Raw genomic sequence first — 14171 nt, 5'->3', positions numbered from 1 at the left:
ACTTGTGTTCAAAATTTTATGGAACTACTATTTTATGAGTTTAAATCAGTACGTTTGCTGGCAGGTTGTAGATTATAACTCAAAATTTCATGTTATGCATTATTTAACTTCGTAATCTAAAAGAAAATATTAAAAGAACATACCTAAATATAGATTTTAGTGAGTCACGTGGTATGTCGAATGCAGCACTGGTTCATACTAATTTGTGATGTCAAAGTACAAGTCTATAGTTTGTATGAATTAGGAACTGAAAGTACTAATATTAGCAAGCTAGAATATATAGTTTGTTTTTTCACAGGAGAAAACACAGTGGTGTTCACCTATTTCGTTTTAAAAACTGTCACTTATAGGTGCGAATAACCAATCGACAGCTTAGTGTCCCCCTAGTGGTTTTCTCAGCCGTTTTAATCTATGAAAATGCATTGTCATAACAACGTGTATTCAAGAGTAGTGAAGATAAATATGAACCTTAATCTACCATTCAGGTCACCACTTGAATTATACAGGCTTCCAGGGAATTCCAGGTCTCATCAGTAACTTTGGCAAAAGACAAATCGAAAATAAGACAAGACTTGTAAAGTGTACATCATATGTAAGGCATTTTTAGTGGTTATGTTCCTTGTCATATAATTTTGGTATATACGATGAATAATTGTTGTCGTTCTTCTGTCCTTCAGCCTGTTTTGGTAAATATTGTAGAAGAATAAATTATTAGCGCCATTTACACATGTTCGTTGTATAAACATGGGTTCGCCGTATCGTGTAGAATGTAACTAAAAGCGCAATTCCTATACCACATTCGAATGTGTTAGATATTACGTTTCGTAAAATACGTAGTTTTAGGGCACTAGGAACTGTGTTCGATCAGCTGTTGGCTATGCTCTAGTCTACTGTACTGGAGCACTTGCACGTCATGAATCGCTCGCGACGCCAAATACTGAGCAATAAAAGGCACATTCTGCGGATAAAGTTCGTTCTTTTATTTATCTGAGTACTTTTGCCTGGTAATAAACTCCAGTTAGCGTTGAGTAAAAAGTTCAGAATAGTAGAGCTGTATTTAATTTATTCCTCCGTAATCAAGCCCAAGGTTCGGTGTTTACAGTTTGATCATTACGTGAAAGTCGAAAGAAAGCAAATCACATATAATTTAGAAAAGGTAAAAATAAAAAAAAATATATAAAAAAAGAATACATCACAAGGAAGGGTAAGCCACAATACAAAAATCCAACGAATCGTAAGGTGGGTTCATCATGTAATGTACCCTAATGGTTTGAGGTACTGGCTGAAGTAAAACCCAAATTGTGTCGGGGGCACACCGTCTATCCAGTTTAGCCTCAACTTTGCTGACCTCATATGATTAAGAAAACAATTGATTTGTATCAATAATCCAGGAATAATTAATTACATAGGTAACATTTACTCTACGGTTCTACAAATTAAGAACAGGTCAGTATAAAATAGTGAAGTACATTATTTAAATATTAAGATAATTATAATAATAATATTAATATTTATGAGAAAAGAACTGCTTTTTACATTTCAAATTTGTATACTTCCCTCTTCAAACAGTAATACACCATCAAGTGCCATACAGAGCATTATACATTGTATAAATATGAATATATAGATTGATTTTTAATGGTTTCGAGGAGGAACCTTTAATTAAATACTTTTATGTTATAACAGATATAACAATGTTTATACAAAGTTGCTAATGGTGATTTAAACTATTATAATATGTACAACAAACTTTCTAAAAATTACAGTAGGGGAATAGTTGGAAATTGCTATTGGACATTTGAACTCTTGTATACTTAGATCAATGTAGATGTATCACTTTCCCTATACAAGACCGATCTGCTACTTTGTGGATTTCTTTTTAGAACCATTCAATATCCAGGTAGTAGCATCGAAGGGTGAAGGGTAGGAGCTATACTGATAATGGTTGGGTTTAATGTACCTTAACACCTGGGTGTATATGTCCAAACATTGTACAGGGGGTTGCAATGCTAACTTCCAAGAGAGTTATGCAGTCTACCCACTGATTTAATATATTCTATTATTTCTTGCTATTTTGTTTTAATTGTAAGCAACCATCTTCTCACATTTCTCTAGAGACAGCGAAAGGTAATAGATGTGAGAGACGTCGTGGGCTAGAGCATCCACATATGCTCATAATTTTCTTTTTTCTTGTTCTTGTGAAGTCGACAAAGTTGAGGCTAAACTGGGTAGACGGTGTACCCTAAACACAGTTTGGATTTTACTTTCTCCAGTACCTCAAACCACCAGGGAACTGAACCATCTTATGATTTATGAGCCGGTGTGGGATGCTTGTATTGTGGTTGCGATTTTGTCCATCTCTCTCGTGAATTTAGATTTAATTGAATACCTATATATCGAAACTAAGTTCTGGCTCATTATTACTGGGACTGAAACATTAAATTATTAAACTACCACTCGTATTGCAAGAAACATTCTCGCTACCCGTACTTCGTATGCTTCTAGTATAATTGTAAATCGATATGGCGTATTGTGGCATTGGTTTTCGGGACACCTGGATTATTTTGGATAAAATAATATTAGGTATAATTTCGTTATTCCAAAATAAAGGTGGCGTAACATATTCGTATGGTTTAAAGCGCAGAAAAACGCATACAGGCTGACCAACCAGCTGCTCCAGTTATATCATTTATCCATACTTGTAGTATAGGATCTTGAGGGGGAGTGAAATAAACACTTATGTTAATGGCCTTTCTCCAAAGTTGATTTCTAATATCACAACGGTTTTCGTACAATGTTGATTTTAGTCGCTGTTTAGTGTTTTGGTACGAGTTGTAAACCATAAGTTTACAATAATATGAAAACTAAATGATTTAAAACTTGCTAAAAATTCTCATTTAATTGGGTATTTGTTTGATACGTTGTAATCTATATAATAGTGCTGTTTGTTGTCTGTCCATGAAACTACTTTGCTCCATATTGATGGGTCTTCACAAAAATTAGCATGAAGGTTCATTAGGTTCACATGGGGAACCTACAAGTTTTCAGTTTTGTATTTTGCGGTTTTAATGGGTGTTTGGATTTTGTATGTTTTTTTTTTTCAACTACTATTTTGCCTCTCCTGTAAATGGATATATATGTGTGTATATATATATTGTGGAGGAAACTTATTGATGTTGATGAAGTATTGTTTTATTTTGTCTAATTCATCGTTAATTTTATCTGGTGAGCATAGTTTTATGGCTGTGTTTATTTGGTTTCTTAGTATGTCTTGTTTTTGTTTTGTTTCATGTGCTGAGTCCCAAGGAATGTATAGTCCAGTATGGGTGATTTTTCGGTGGTTTTCTGTTTTAAATTGTGTGTCGGTTCTTGTAAGTTTGAGGTTAAGAAATGATATTTGATTGCTTTCTTTCTGTTCACATGTGAAGTTAATGTTGGGATGTATGGAGTTAATGTGATTAAAAAAATTAAGTGTGTGTTCTGTAGATGTGAATCTCGCAATCGTGTCACATTTATATCTGGTGAATTGTGTACGATGAAGACAAACTTCCATGTTCAACAACCACAACTATATATACAAACAAATGGCCTAAGCATGGGTAATCCAGTATCATCCTTTCTAGCCAATACATATAGTATAGCTGGGATAATATACAAGTAGGAAAGCTGTACTTTTAACAGAAATATTTAACTTGGAAATTATTTTAAAGAAAATAGAACGAATGAAAATAATAAAATATGTAAACAGTTGAATTTAAAATTGTTTTTTGTTTGCCCTAGTAAATAGCTAATGGTTATTATATAAAAACAAACTTGTAAGGACACGATCACAACCTGGCGAAATGATTTAAGATGTAATCTTTTTAACGCGACTTTTCCCCCATTTTCTACATTATAACCCGATAACGATCAGAAATTAAAAAAAAAAATTCTTAAAACTGTATGAAGACATCTCGTATATATCCTGAATACATCATATGAACATATATCCTGAATACATCATATGAACACTCGTCTTTATAAGTTTATATTCAGCTTAATTCGACTGCGGTTTTTTAAATTTGTGAATCGTTATTTTAATGTTGCTGGACCATACTGCAATGCATAAATTTACGTAACATATTCGCAAAGAAAAGAAATTATTATATAAAAATATGGCTATGGAAAGAAACTTTGCTTTCAGCGACATGTTCAGTTTCCTAACATTTTTATTATTTAAAACATCTAAAATGTTCTTACATAAAGGTATGGTCTCTGATTTTCAGTTTTAACCGATAAACTCTCGGATACATTTTTTAAAACCCAGTAAACATTCGAAATGATTATTCAGTTTAACATTCTGTACTTTTTCCGAGTCGCTGTGTTCGCTAGACTTTACTCATTTGAAACGGACTCTTCCGTTAGTGTTAAGTTTGTTTTTATAATTTCATATATTGAGCGTTCTTAAAAGCTTCAACATAAATGGAACTGTTTTATACCTGTTATTATTGCCATCAGAAAAGCTAGGGTGTGTAAAAACGTAGTATATTCATCACAGTATTAAAAGCGGAAACTTTAAAAACGCCCGATCTTAAAGTGTATACATAAAACTAACAACGAAAACCTAAAACAACAACCTATTTTAAGACATTTGTATAAAACTATAAAACAGCTAAAAATAAACACTGAAAAAGAGAAGCCTAAATATGAATTATGTTCGACGATGTTTACACATTCTGCTTTCAACACATTTAGTATTTAAATGATTTAACAGCGAGTTTATGAAGTGAGAAAATTAAAGTCTAAAACAATTTTAGAAGCTGTAGTTATGTTTTTATATTTGTTTCCTGAAAGCAACTTCCGTGTTTACGTCAAAAAGCGCTGTGCGTTTTGTCTATCGCGCCATCTGTTAACATTGTAATAAAACATGTCTGGTAAATTTTCGACGAGTTCTTTACTCGCGTTTCAAGTTTAAGCATACGAAATTGATAAAACAATATAATGTTGATACAAACATTCACTAATGTTTTACATTTTTTGTTGTCTTTCGTAAATTATAGTGCATACTTGAAGGATTTACACAGTATTATAAAAAAGATTGAAAAAACGACCTTTAAACTTCAGGTAATTCGGGTTCCGGACCAGCCAACGATGTGTGGAACACTTCCAAGAAACTTACCGGAATTTATTATCCCTTGTTCTATCACCCAAAACGTAATTCACTTCTTGTTGAGGGAAAATATTCCGTATTAAAATGTACGAGTTATTATTAGCTATAAGGTTCTAATAGAGAAGTTGTTTCTTGAAATGATTTAACGAAACATGCTATGAACCAATGGAACGTTTGATCGAAATTCTTGCTCTGTTTGGAATGGTTTATTAATGTTAGGTGGGTGTTTTTTCAACCAAACGACTTTTTTGGAAATGTCCAAAATTTCTGTACAGCTCCATGAAACGACTTTGTATACACTATCTTTGTATACCTTTTCATCCCTTGCATCTAAGTTTAACCATCAGTGTTGACAAATTGAAAGTCCTGTTCCTAGTCCATGCTTCAAATGATGTTTTCGGGAACAATTTCAAAGTTTCCTTGCCATATTGCTTGTCAAGTCTCGTTTTGTGCTATTTCACTGGTTCAAATGTTCTCCATCTTCCTTGTATTGTGTAGTGCTGTTCTCGCACGTGGTCGAATATGTTTGTTTTTGCTTCTGCTGAGTAAACAGTTGAATCCAAAGGCACTTTATCTTAAAGTTGGTAGAATTTTGTATTTAAGTGGGTGACAAACCATTAACTGGACGAGCTGAAAGTTTGTAGGGATTATCGCCACGATTAAAACACAGTTTTCTCTTTTTTTTGGGACCAATATTTTTAACACCATACTGAATATCACCTTTTGGACAGCTACCCTGTTTAAGTGCCAACTTGAAGTTCAAAAAGTAGCTTATTCTAAAAATCAATCCTTGTAAATGATATTCCGTCTATGGAGCTGGTATAATTCACTTGTACATTACTGGTTTCCCTATCGCTCATATTTTTTTTTTGTAGATGCTTTGTATCTGTTCCTTAAGTCCCTAATGCACTTTGATCAAAATACATACTCATATAGACTGGAGCACCAGTGACCAGAATACTTTGTGTGTGCATGTGCGAGCTACGGGAACAGAACTAAAACTTGGCAAAGGTACAACTGTTATTCGTAGCGTATACCATAATGACCCTTCATTGTGTGCGTGTCTGTAAAATTCGTTTTATCACGTTTTCAAAGTTGGGCAAATATTAGTGCTTATTCTTGAGAAGTGGCTGTTAAATCCAAAGAGTAACTGTCGCTTTGACCCAATTTTTCGTTGATGAAACGATTTTTTTGTTTGTAAAGGTTAAGTTCAAGCATAAAGTTCGAAAAATACTCGTGTTAATTAGGAATCTTTAAAATAATTAGATTTTGATTTATCTGTAGAAAATAAACTGAAAGACTGCGGAGTGAAGTTAGTGATCTGTAAGTTTCACACGCAATTTTTCTCTTTTATAATGTAAAGATGGCGCTACTGTATAGTATTTACCCATGTACATTCATGCATTCTACTATACTTCTCTTTCGAATTTACATTTTTCAGCAGTGCAGTGTGATTTAGTACCATAAACGTACATCTATTTCAAATTATGTTTGTGATTTCAGGCTATATAAAAAAGAAAAGATAGTGCTTGTTTACAAATGTTAATCCTTGTATATTATTACTTGTGGAGACGTATGGTGTACAGTTACAAGATCAACACATAAAACAACAAAAGGCTACGTGCAATGTTCTCTGTGTACAACATATTTTACTCGCAACGACTCTTAGAAATAATTATTATTCAGCATTACATTGTGTAACCCTAATGTCGAGAAGTTGGTGAAAGGTTGAAATTTCGATTGTAAATTATTTTCCTGTTAATAAGGTTGTGTTTTTGTAATAATGCTAAGAATTGTTTAGTGTTGATTGCTTAATTATTATATTACACAGGCTTGCGATGATTTTATTGTCATGAAGGTTTTTACACGTTCTACAAGAATTCATGTACACTAAATCCGAAAATATTCATTTTTTCTGCATCACGTACAATTTTTTTTACAAAATGCCGTATGTACTTTTACATATGTGAATGATTTTCTTTGAAATCGGATCACATTTTATTATGCTTAAAATGTTGACTACCATTGGCTGTAGATTTCTCTAGACCAGTGGTGACGTGAGAGTTCTTATCGATCGTTTAATAACCCATGAGAAACACTGAATAGTATTTGTTTCTGCGTTCTCTTTGGCATTAATACTTTCTTTTCAATATTATTTATTGGTCGCTGTGGAAACAAGAGCTTGTGTAAAATGACTCAATCACATTTTTTATATTTGTGGTAAGTTTGTCGAAAAGGAAAAGTGGCAGAACATTACAGGACTCGTAAAAAAAAAAAAAACTTGTTACACATATTTAGGAATAAAAGTTGGACTAAGACAAATCATGAACTCCGTACGAAGTTTGAACACTTGTGTCGAATACTTGAGACAATGGACAAAAGATAAGTAAGGAAAAGTATTTGCCTATCTGGAGTGAGCTTAGAAACCACTAAGATGACTGAATGGTTCATGTAATGTGCAAGGCCACAATACTCGGAAAAGAAAGGAAACGTCCTATCTTAACCTGATGTAAGACCTGTTACACATGAACCTGCTGTACCTGAACCTACTACACTGGGGAATCTTTATACACTTCCATTTCATTCTGAAGTCGGTAGAAATGATGGTAGGGACTCTTTTGAACCTGAAATGTCACGTGAACCATAACACGTCACACAAGGTGAACTTAATTATTTGATGAGAGATTTGGGCCATCCAAAGGATTCTTCAGAGATTTTGGGGTCTAGACTTTGGGTTAACAATTTTCTCCAACATTTTCTTCTATAGAAATCGTGAGAAAGAGTTTAAACCTTACTTTTCGAAAGTTTATTGCAACAATATCGCTGAATTAATACCAATGTTAGGAGCTGCAGTTAATGAACCAAGTAAGTGACAATTGTTTATTGATTCTTCCAAAAGAAGTCTGAAAGGTGATTACTTCACAATGGTAACATATACATGCATCTGTTTCTACTGCTCATTCCATTCACTTGAAGGTAGCGTATAGAAATCTCGAACTTCCTAATAAGGTTAAATATAAAGAACACGGTTGGCTACTTTGTGAAAACTTAGTCCTTTTAACATTGTTGGGTCAGCAATCTGGTTATACAAAGTTTCCACGTTTTTTGTGTGACTGGAACAGCAGAGCACGAAATCAACACGATATAAAAAACCAAATGGTAACAGCTGATACCAGGATTGAAAAACATTGAACGTGACAGTTTGGTTAACAAAAAGTTCATTACCACTGTAGTAGTTTCATGTTTTTACAAGAAACGGGAATGGTACACTAGGTTGAGTTGACGTTGTGTGCTTGTTTCTATATCCTACTGTTACTAGCTTCATTCATTTACTGTGTGGGAATTGGTTAGTGGTTGACGTTGTGTGCTTGTTTCTATATCCTACTGTTACTAGCTTCATTCATTTACTGTGTGGGAATTGGTTAGTGGTTGACGTTGCTCATTGCAGTCATATGTCGACAGAAAATATAGCTACGGGTCAGTACAGGTTTCCTTATGTCCTATCAGACATTCTAAGACTTATTCTTCAACCGGCTTTAAAATATGTGAACCAGGTTCACATTTACATTATCTGAAAGTACATGTTACAAGAGACCAATAACAAATAGCTAAAGCAACAACCAGAGCCGAAAATAAACAAAAACGAATTTACTAAACTTTGATAACTTTCAAACAATTGAAATACGGTGTAGCAAAAACACAGTTGAATACGTGTCTGTCCAAGACTTGATGCTAACGTTAATAAACAATACATCATGCAGCAATACGCCAGATTTAACAATAAATAAAGAACTCTGGAGAAATAACAACAAATGAACACAGTCCCTAATTCCCAAATAACAATATTCCATATCTACACAATACAAGAACAACAATACTGAATAACAATCAGCATGTAATAGCTCTGTCTCGTGTCCAGCGTTTGAATTTTAAATATATATATACTAATTTAACACATACTTTGATATTTTTAACACTGCATTGTTTATTTATCTATTGGATAAGTTGTTTTTTTTTACTGTTTAGGTCGGGAACATTTAAAGATGCAGTTCTACAATGACACAATCCCTTACTCTCGGCCGGACGACCTTCCGCAACATTCAGATATAAACGGAAGAAAACGGCGTGGGAACTTGCCAAAAGAATCGGTGAAAATCTTAAAGATGTGGTTGTACGAGCATCGATACAACGCATACCCTTCTGACCAGGAAAAGCTCGTGCTCTCTAAAGAAGCCAATCTCAGTCTTTTACAGGTCTGTAATTGGTTTATTAACGCTAGACGTCGCATTTTGCCGGATCTAATTCGGAAGGAGGGGCATGACCCTTTGCAATATACAATAACGAGGAAGAGTTATTCCAATAGAGGTCAAGTGGCTAAACATAAACCAGGAAGATCGGATAAATCTGACCATGACAAATTGGCAAAACCTCCCCAGGAGTTTTATTCGGTAACCGATGAAAGCGCCAGTGACGGCGACGTGGAGAGTGAAGACAGTTCCAGTGACGTTTCTCCTTGTGATGCTTTGCAAGAAAGTTCGGTCTTGAAGGACTGCGACTCTCCGTTAAAGTTGACGAGACGCTGGCAACAATACCACGAGCAAGAACTCATGAGTCGAGATTGGAGAACTGACCGCTTTACTACGCGATCTTCGGCCATGAATATATCGTCCTCTTGTGACAACTCGGAGCTTCATCTGCCCATAAGCCCTCACAGTCGTAACGAAGTTACTGAGTATGGTGCCTCGTTCCCTTCACAGGAAATATTTCCAGGAAAAAAAATTCAGGTGTGCGAAGTAAGAAACGAGTCTGAAGTGTTGGAGTCACCGGGATGTTCCGACACAGAGCTTCAAAACAAACATCCACAACCTTGGGTATCGGAGCCAAACACCCCTCCACTTACACCACCAGGTGCGCATAAAGAAGACCCATTCAGTTGCTTGTATTTGCTTGTGGATGCCGCTGTTGGTGAACTAGAAAAACAGCGTGGACAGAATTATACCGAATTATGATACAGCAAGCTCTTTCTACCCATGAAAATTACACAACGAAAGGTGCCTTGTATCCATACGGTGTGTATTCGCTACCAAACAACGCCTCACCCCCTCAGTAGTATAGTTCTTCGTAACTGTAGTGAACATGTATGCGATAAGTCATTAGTGCCCAAGAGAAGCAAATTAGTCATAAACTACAAATTTTAAGAACATTTTCTGTAATTATAATACGGAGAGACAAACTGCATATTTTTGTTTTCGATTCGTACGTTTTCAAGATGTCACCAATCTGTACTTACATAATTCTTAATTTTGCATAGAATGCCTTCACTTTGATGTGGTTTAGAAAACTGAAAACTTTTATTTCGTCTGCATTTGGGTGAAAACACTTCGAATTAAATGTGTGCGAATAAAAGTCTGTGTTCAAAGTTGGAACTAATATAATCCAGATCAAAACAGGCAGACGACATAGTTTTCGTTTGGGTCAAAGTTAACCCTAACTATGGGTAGTACGTAGCATGAGTACTCTAGCTAAAGTTGATCCCAGATTATTGCCGATGGATAATGTCAAGGAGCAAAAATATTAGAAAACAAGAATGGAAAACTTGCTCTGTAGCTTCTAGTAAATATTGATTAGTGCACGTGAACTGTTCAGCTTCAATCTGAAACGCCCTAGGCAATTTCGCAATGCAATTGTGACTTTCTTAAGGATCTTAAAGTGGGTATGACTTCGTCGATCACAGTTCATGTCGCCTTACATCTTGACAATCAAATAAAAAAGTTGAATGCATCGCAGACGAATTACTTTGTAGTCTATTGAAATTATTTTATTCTTGTTAAAATTATGGAAAAATTTAGCTCGCTCCTGAAATTTCAGTGTCCAGGTTTGTTTTTTAAACGTAAATTTTTAAGAAAAATTCGGTTGCTCAAAATAATAATAATAAGCATATACACTTAATATATTATTTACGTTTCGATCCAATTATACGTTAATATCTTAGTGAAGTAGTCTTTATTTTTAAAGGTTTTAACCCTCTTAAAATATTTCATGAGGTATTTTTTTTATTCATCCTTTTTTTAGAATGTATACCATACAGTTGACTCATCCAGTTCAATCTTCTACGTTTAGAAGACTGCATAAAGGAGTCTGAAATATGAGTTTGTAGGTATATTGACTCTCATACGGTGTGTGGGATTGTTGTTGATGTATCATTTAATCAGTGTGATTGTAACTGATGGTTTTGCAATTTTAGGGATTGTGTATTGGAATGCCATTTAGTGTTGATATTTTCAGCTCTAAAGAATGTGTGCTTTTAAGTGTGACGACACGTAGTGTTGTGTATATTAGCGTTTTATTTACCTGGTAAATATTGGTTTAACAAATTCACAACTAAGCCTTCAACAGATTGTGTGGCTTGTTTGAATTTGAGCTATACAACACACTTTAGGTACAAGAGAACTACTAGCACAATTTGTCATAATCAGTTACGTTATCAGTACGTTAGTCGAGCAATGTTTTCATTACTCTTGTGTTTTGACTTATTTTTAGAGCGTGTTATTGATTAGTCTAAGAGGTAAAAGTTGACTTATTTATAAATAAATCTTTCAAATACTAGTATTGTTTTATTATATAGTCAAGGTTGTTGTAGAAATAGTGCGTTATCTTAAATAAGTTTGAAGCCTCACCGTTTATTACAGTTCGTGTTATCTTACGACTGTGCATTATGACAATAGCCTTTGGTTATATTGCTTATGAAATGCGGAAAACGTTTTTGCTGAGATTTTGTTCGTATATTTCCACTCGTTACGAAAATGCCACATTTTGCTTAACACGGCTGGGGCCCAAATTGTTAATTCATTTTCTGCACGGTTCTGATACCCACAGTTGATCCATATTCCTTTAGTTTTCCAATGAAATTATGTAAAAATATATATATATATTTCTGTCGTAAAAGTTCCAATTTCCCTTAATAAAAACAACTTCGAGTATATGACTGTTTTGCGTTGAAAAACACTCTTTTCAAAAACAATAAATTTTTGGTGGCATCACACTACATACTAACCATAAACAACGTTAAAATTAAATTGATATTTACTGTTTTACCGTCACTTTATATCGGCTGTAGTTATCACGTGACTTGAATATTAAATGTTTAAATATAACGCACTGAATTATCTGTACTAATGAAAACTATATTTTCAAAGGCATCTTTTTTATTTTTTATAATCATTCAGGATATATTTTATTTCAAACGATCTTTTTCGTTTTCTTTCATAACACGAGTATAAACTTAACAGTAATAAGAGGAAGCAAATAAATGGTAATGGATTATTACCACGACCAATGACCTGAAACTTGACTCTAGAATGTGAGCTAATCCGTACACAAAGTAGTTAATAAAACGTTATTCAAACGGAAGCCCTTCCCAAAATAAAATGACAGATGCATAAATAGTAATAATAAATTAATGACTGCATTCAGCCTTTTCCGATATCTTCCTTTCTCTCTTCTCTTTTTAGAAATCGGCACAGTGCATCTATTTTGCGGTTAAAGAAAGAGACTGAAATATATGTTAACTGTTAAAGCGATCAACAGAATTCTACTAACGTGACTGAACAATTAGTTATTTTAAAACACCTCTCCACTATAGCATCAATTGTTTACATAGATCAGCGATCCGAAACGGATGTGTAAAACTGTACAAAAGAGCAAAACGAACGTTTCCTATTATCCCCGGATCCGATTATTTAATGATACATTTAAATTATACTTACGAGTGATCTTACACGAGTAGAGGTTATAAATTTTGTACACAACAAAACATTAAGAGCCGAAATTTAACATTTCAGAATTTAATTTGTAACTAAACACGGTTCAAAACGGCTTAGGCCTAATTGAAAACGTAGAAAGTTGCTGTTTAAGGTAATCTTTTAAATAAAGTAATAACATTAATGATACGCAAAAAAATCCCCAATATATTCTACGAAAAATAAGGATTACAGTGACTCGCACCTTCGGCTTATTAAATTTAGTAAGGTAATGTTCCCAGGGTAGACGTAAATATATTTAACTAAAAATGCTCGATGTAAAACTTTAGACATAATTTTCGCTTCTTCTAAGACATGGATTAGCAACAATCCCAATGTTTTAATATAAAGTCCATTGAGTTTATCAGGGTAAACTATAAGTAACCTCATCCCTAAAATTTCCCCGCTATAGATTTATTACACACTTTTCAACTTCTTGGTTGGAATAATGGATTACCATTCTAGACATAATAAAAATTAGCCTTAACAATCGCACAGACACTGTTTTCTAACGAATGCACTTGAATGCAAACGTTTCGCAATTTTATTATTATTCGTTAAAAACTTTTGTTTTTAAGTCGCTACATTGTTACTAGTACACAAAATTTCTTATAGGAATCAATACTACCTCCGGCCAATAAAGTCGTGAACTTATTTGTAATATTTTAAGAGTAATGGGTTTCTTTGTTCAGAGTGAAATATATATATACAACAGTGAAGATGTCAAACCTTGTGTTTTGCATTCACTTTAAATGTGTTAAGTGTGCTGGGTTTTAAATAGTATAGTATTTCTGTATAATGTGTTGGGTTTGAAAAGGTGTGCTAGTCATTTTAGCTGAATGTATTGTCACATTCCACACGCTGTCACATGTGCATGAGTCCGTAGCCACAGTTTGCGTTCTGATAAGTCATAACTCTTGAACTCGGGAGTTAAGGAAACTCAAACCCTGGTTCAAATTTAAAGTATTACCTTTGTGTCTTAAAGTGAGAGAACGTGACACTTTTAAGAAAAACTTCCCATACATAGGTTGTAACTTTGCCAGTCTGAAATAGGTAATTATTCGCTGTATCTCAATTCTACGAAGTCAAAGTACAAATTGCAAACTGGACGAGCAGCACGTGAACTCTGGCAACCGATTCATCTTGTAGTTTCTCAGATAAAATAGGATCAGGATTTGTTAACAGGACTGGTCTAATTTGAAGAATAAATCAAGTAAAGTGGA

General features: G+C 34.0%; 1 protein-coding gene across 4 annotated transcripts in view; it reads left to right on the top strand.

The window, feature by feature from the left end:
• LOC143230041 (uncharacterized) overlaps positions 1 to 14171 on the top strand; it is a 67573-nt gene extending 53402 nt beyond the window's left edge. For 3 of the 4 annotated variants that reach the window (XM_076462996.1, XM_076462997.1, XM_076462998.1), the window contains exon 2: positions 9176 to 14171. In XM_076462996.1, coding sequence (XP_076319111.1) covers positions 9176 to 10158 — 983 coding nt within the window. In that variant the 3' untranslated portion in view covers positions 10159 to 14171. Of the gene's footprint in view, positions 1 to 478; positions 593 to 9175 lie in introns of those variants that run through there. The other variant, XM_076462999.1, reaches the window with a different exon arrangement.

Source organism: Tachypleus tridentatus, chromosome 10 (genome assembly GCF_004210375.1).
Source record: "Tachypleus tridentatus isolate NWPU-2018 chromosome 10, ASM421037v1, whole genome shotgun sequence".
In the NCBI taxonomy this organism is placed as follows: Eukaryota; Metazoa; Arthropoda; class Merostomata; order Xiphosura; family Limulidae; genus Tachypleus; species Tachypleus tridentatus.
Note: the sequence above shows the minus strand (reverse complement) of the source record. Positions and strands in the feature narration are given on the sequence as shown.